Source organism: Calliphora vicina, chromosome 1 (assembly GCF_958450345.1).
Source record: "Calliphora vicina chromosome 1, idCalVici1.1, whole genome shotgun sequence".
Taxonomy (NCBI): domain Eukaryota; kingdom Metazoa; phylum Arthropoda; class Insecta; order Diptera; family Calliphoridae; genus Calliphora; species Calliphora vicina.
The window spans coordinates 38990564-38997055 of record NC_088780.1 but is presented as its reverse complement, the minus strand read 5'-3'; the positions used below and the strand labels follow the sequence as shown (position 1 = coordinate 38997055).

Sequence of the window (6492 nt, the reverse complement as noted above, 5' to 3'; positions counted from 1 at the left end):
AATATAATAAATATGTATGTAAGTATGAATACATTGAATTAAAAAATTAGCTCACAATATTGGACATCCATATATATAAAAGTGTAACGTTACTGATTCAACATCGCTGAAAATCAGTAAAAAGGGATTTTTGGAAATTTCGAAAATTTAGGGAGGAAAAACAGGTAAATTCGGTAACCTTACATCTTCTAATCTAATACAGATGCAATTAATATTTAAAATGCATCTTCATCCACTTCAAAAATGAACTGACAGGTGTTTGATACTTTTTTAAAATTCGAAACTTTTCGAGTGAAAACTGTATTTTGGTATTCTATGTACCTTTTAAAACAATAAACATAGAAACTAATCTTCTTTTTATATATAATACACAATTGACCTATATAGGTACAATGGGAATGGCACCTCCCATACAAAGTAAACATTTATTAATGCATATCTGGAGTACTATTATAGTGGGAGTCTTCAAACTTTGTGTGTATTTACTTTCGGTACATTTGTCATAAATTATGTTATTCTATAAATTTACATAGACATATCAATATTTTATAAAGAGCTTCCACTACGATACTAAAATTTATTTGAATAAGATTAGGCTAAAAGATAAAATTTTATTCATTTTATTCCAAATTTTTAAGCCAATTTTGATTGAATTTTAATCATTGGTTCTTGCAGTCATACAAAAATTAACTAACAGGGTGTTATTTTGAACTCGAATGCGAAGGTGGAAAGTAGGTCAAATCCAGATAAACAATTTGGTACTTTTTTAAAACATTATTTTTCATGAGCAGATGAACACAGATTTGAATCGTTTGAGACATATTTGTATCACAAAAAATTTCCCTAAAATGGAGTATTTTGAAATTACAAACTTGACGGAGGTTCAAGAGGGAAAAGAGAAATTGGTACTACATATTTCTTCTAATGGCACTTTTTAATATTTTAAATTATTTAACATATCGTCAAAAAAGTAAGCAGATATTCTTCTGAGTGAAGTAAAATACAGTAAACCATTAAAATTATTATTAAAAAACAATACATTTTTGATGATAATATTTTATGTGAATTCAACTAAGATTTTTAGTAAACAAATTTGTAGCCTCTTAAATATTACTAGGATCGCCCGGTGACCACTTTTAAAACGCTTTTTACCACTTTTATGGAAAGAATTTTAAAACATATATGTCTCATCAATATTGGTGGACAATAACATACTTAAAAGTGTAGCACAAAAAACGTGGGGGCTATTTACAGCTATTTTTATGTGTGTTAATAGGAATATGTACCAGTGTATTATTAAGATGTTGTAAATAAACTTCTTGGATTATACATAATTGCAATACATCAGATACCAATTTTTATATGAACATGAAATCCACTTGACGTACGTACTGAAGAAGTGTTGTTTGTACTTAGGGTTTGGGGTTTCCCGGATAATTAAATTTCTCGGGAAACGGGAATGAAAAATTTAATTTCCCGGGATTCCCGGGAATGTTTTTTTAACTAGAAAAATAAGTAAAACAGAAAATTATTTTATAAAATTGTGTCATTTTATTAAAAAAAAAGAAAAACAATACATTACAATTCAATTGTACCCACATAAAACCAAAAAAAGTTTGTTAAAATATTTGGAGATCACTTGTTACTATAAAATTAAATATTAGCGGTATTCATGATATAGTAGAGTAAAAAGAGCAATTAAGTGTCACAAAATATTATAAATTGTGAACGTATCTTTATAATTCGATGTCGATTAATATGTTAATGGAACTTTTAATGCACTTTTAAGATTCTTTCTTTTGATTTTTCTGTTATATTTTTTTTTTATATAAAATATACATATTTTAAAATAAAATTAAATTCATTTCAAAACAAAAATATGAAATTCAAAATTACCTCATAGTTTAAAAAGAGTAAAGCAGTAAAAAAATAGTTCTAATGTATTTTGTTTTCTGCTAAACTGCTCTTTTGCTACTTTGCTATAGAAAGTACTCTACATTGTGCTATTATATCATAAAAATAATGTTATATGTCCGTCATAGAACAATTTTTTTTAAAAAATTGATTTGTCAAAATTACTAATGCATTCAATAAGTCATTCGACGAGAAAACTCTTTCGCTTTAAACATGTGTTGGCTTTATCGTTATTAAAGCATTATAAAGACAATAAAAATGTATTCTCCGATTGCTACTTGCTTCAAATAAATCTAATTCCCGCTTAAAACTTTCAGCATTTGATTTTAAATGTTTAGGGCTTTCCTTTTCAATATTGATTGAATATTCTAATTACATTTGCTGTCCATAAATTTTTAACATTGTGTTTTTATATCATAATTTATCTTATAATGTTGAAGTTTTTAGGTTTAATTTACCGTTTTTTGAGAAATCGTAGAATTTTTAGATAACTGCTGTTCATAAAGTGTGTTCATTATAGCATCACCTATCAGAAAAATGGTTTCATTTCGGCTTTTTTTTCCCGGGTGGGAATTCCCGGACCCCAAACCCTAGTTGTACTGTTGTACTTCACCTTCGTGAGAATGGTATATATGAGTTTGTCATTCCGTTTGTAATTTCCACAACTCTATAAAGTATATTAATTCTGGATCCTTATAGATAGCGGAGGCGATTAAGCCATGTCCGTCTATCTGTCTGTTGAAATCAACTTTCCGAAGCCCCCAAATAAATTACATACACGATTCATACATCAATATCTCCGGAATTCTTCCGGCTCGATTACTATTTAAAATCGAGAAAATCGGTCCACAAATGGATATAAGGAAAAAACCAGGACAACCTCGATTTTTGACCTATATCTGGATTACTAAGTCATTAATATAGACAATATGGATATCTAATGATAGATATTTCAAAGACCTTGGCAACGACGTGTATAAGACCATAGTAAGTTGGACCTACAATGGGTCAGAATCGGAAAAAATATTTTTTAACCCTTATATTTTTTTTGCTAAAAAAAATTTAAAAACAAAAAAAATTTTAAAATTTAAAAAAACAATTCGAACAATTTTTTTTTACAAAAAAAATTTTAAAATTTAAAAAAACAATTCGAACAATTTTTTTTTACAAAAAATTAAAAAAAACAACTGGTAAAAAAATAAATTTTGTTTTCCTAAAAATATTTAAAATTTTTATTTTAAAATATAATATTTATATATAAGATTTGGCACAGCCGAATGTTTTTTTAAATTTTTCCTAACTCGAAATAAGTGCTAATTTCTAACTCTTAGATTAGTGGACGAGCTACTCAGTTTTTTAACAATAAACTTTAAAAATTATTATCTACTTATTTTTTCTTGAAAACAGCACGTGCTAACTCCAGTTAAACATTTCATTAAAATTGTTTTGAAATGTTTTCTAGTAACAGCTAAATTTAATAAAACCGTGTCATTTTGTATTGTTAGTTTATTAATTTTAGTTTAACCACATAAAGTAATTTATTATTTTTTCGACAATTTAACAAGTGACCAGAAAGTATTAATGTCATCTACTAAAAACAATAACATTGGTGAGCAACCTTCTATCGTTCGCACACGCAATGATTGTGGCTTTATTATAGGTCTTGTGCCTTAAGGTTTTCATAGTGATTCTGATGATAGTTCTTCTATAACCAGTAAACAGAGAGTAAAAGTTGAGAAGTCATTTGCGGCTAAAAATAACAAATTTAGAGAAAGGAGCAAAACGTAACAAAGAGAAAACAATGCTTGGAAGGGTGTAAACGCTAAGAATTCAACAACTGTTAAGGAACGATGCAGTTGCAAAAGGAATATTACCATGAAATGTTCACAGATTACTGACGATGAATGAAATCAAATATTTACAGAATTTTGGAAAATGGATTGGAAAGCAAAAAAGCTGTATGTGAACACTTTGGTGCAAATCACTACAACTTCAAGACCTCGAAATAGAAAAATAGACAGTGAATCTAGAAGAAGCCGAACTTTACAATATTTTCTGAGAATATAAGATAAACATATACGTGTATGTAAAACTTTGTTCTTGAATACGTTGAATATAGGTAGACAAGCTGTGTTTAATTGGATGAAGAAGCCATAAAATAACTACAATGAAAATTTATGAGCAAATAGAAAACTCAATAGATGTAAGATAATTTGTGGAGTAATACAAATAATTTAAATTTAAAATAAAATAATTAAAACACTTGTATGTCCGTTCATATAAATTCATGAATAAAAAATCTTTCTACTGTGTATGCAAATATTGTGAGCTTAAAACTTTTTTTATTAAAATCTAAAAATTTGGTCTATCAACATGAATTCCATTTCCATTTCAGATGCTGCTGTATAACAAAAACTACAAATTTACAAATTCTGTGAATTCATCAAAATGAACAAAAAAATATTCATTGAATTAAATAATTATTTAATTTTTTTATCACTTACATTTCTATTTCTAAGTATTTCTTTTATTTTAAATGAAAACAGTAAACTAATTTATATTAATGACGTGCTGGTACGTTTCTTAAAAACGAATAAATCATTTCCTGTTTTTTCTTTCATTATTCTTATTTATTATTTTATTTTAATACTTATGCTTTAACTTAAAAAAAAGAAATAGACGACATAGTAGCAGTAAGTTACTATTTCTGCTTTAACCATTTTAAATGAAAATTTTTGTGAACTAAACGTATTTTCTTTTTGTTATTCTTAAATACATATTAAGCATTTGAATAAAGCGACATTTTTTAAGTTTGTTTAATAAAAACAGAAAAAGTAAGATTTTTTTTTTTGTATTTGAATATTCATATAAAATTAATCACACAATTCAAAGTAAGTAAGTACGCTTGAATTATAGTAAAACTCTCGTAGACTTGACCTGTGTTCTCATATTTTTTGTTTGCAAAAACGTTAAATTCTTGTTTTTTATATTTTGCATTTTTTGCAACAAAGTTAAAATTCAGCGTATTTTTGTGTTGGTGAAATGTTTACATTTTTTTTTGATTTATTGTAGTTTTGTACTCTGCCCAAATTAAGGTTGACTGCTGATTGTTGCATTTTATTGCGTTCTAAATACATATGGGCGAAAGTCACTTTGCACAGATATAGTTTTTGCTGGCTGTTTGGATTTTTTTTTTTAATATACATACACTTTAAAAAATATTTTGGGTAAAATTGATTTGTGACATTTTGTCATTTCGATTCAACAATAGTTATTAATCTACAGTTTTCCAATAAATTCATTCTTATTTTCTTAACGTTTGCGATTCGGAAAATCTTCCAATAAGTTGGAGTTGTTAAAATCAAATAACTTTCAATGAATATATATTCTTAAAAGATATATACAGTGTACTCTCTCTTTGCGGACACCTCTCTTAAGCGGACACGTCTCATAAACGGACACTTTTTTCAGTCCCAAAAATATTCTTTGGGATTTTTAAATTTTGTTCCTTTTGAGCGGACAACCCTCCTATAACAGGACGCGGACACTTTTTTTCATACCAAAGGAGATTTTTTTTCCCCATAACCGGACAGATTACAGAAATGCAACACTGTTTTTGTTTACTTTATTTTATATTCTTACAGCTGTAAAAAGGGGATTTCCCTTAATTGATATTGAATGTAAAAAAACATACATTTGCAAGTGTTTATTGTACATACACGTTCTGAAATCGCCATGCCTAAAGCTGTGTTGAGTATTAAAGAAAAAGTTAATGTCATTGAAATACATAAAAATGAAAAACTTAGTGTACGCGAGTTAGCAAAAAAATGTAAGATCAGCAAAACTCAAGCTGCTTGCATTGTAAAAAACAAAGACCAAATTTTAAAATTGTGGGACACTAATGTCAATCCAGAGAGAAAAAAGAGTATGTTAAGTCCAAAGGGTCTTTGCATTGATAAATTGTGCTACGAATGGTTTGTGAAGGCTCGAAATAAAGCTATTCCTCTGTCGGGCACTCTTATAAGAAGCAAAGCTAAAGAAATTGCAGAAAATATGAATTTCGCCGATTTTAGTGCATCATCTGGCTGGCTTGAAAGGTTCAAAAAACGACATAACATATCCTTCCGTACAATTTCTGGAGAAGCTGCTAGTGTAAACCAAAATGATGTCATAAATTTTACATAAAAAGTGCCTTCTTTGATTGAGGGATATGATTCGCGAGATATTTACAATGCAGATGAGACTGGCTTATTTTTTCGTGCATTGCCTGATAAAACATTTGCATTAAAAGGTGAAACTTGCACTGGAGGAAAAATGGCAAAGGATAGGCTTACGATTTTGCATTGCGCCAATATGGCTGGAGAGAAAGAACGTCTTTTTGTTATTGGAAAAGCTGCAAAGCCACGGGCGTTTCGCAACATCAACTTAACCAATTTACCAGTTACATGGCGATCAAATAAAAAGGCTTGGATGACATCTGAATTGATGACTGATTTTCTATTGCAGTTTGATAGGAAAATGCAAATTCAAGAACGGAAAGTTCTGCTATTTTTAGATAATGCGACTTCTCATCCTCGA

The 6492-nt window shown here is 28.3% G+C and overlaps 1 protein-coding gene across 1 annotated transcript; it reads left to right on the top strand.

The window, feature by feature from the left end:
- Window positions 1-5649: 5649 nt before the first annotated feature.
- Window positions 5650-6099, top strand: LOC135963643 (tigger transposable element-derived protein 3-like). The gene has a single exon (XM_065515583.1). The coding sequence runs from the start codon at window positions 5650-5652 to the stop codon at window positions 6097-6099; it is 450 nt and encodes a 149-aa protein (XP_065371655.1).
- The last annotated feature ends 393 nt before the right edge of the window (window positions 6100-6492 follow it).

What these genes read in the sequence shown, in the direction of transcription:
- LOC135963643 (XM_065515583.1), top strand. Translation starts at nt 5,650, where the DNA reads ATGCCTAAAGCTGTGTTGAGTATTAAAGAAAAAGTTAATGTCATTGAA.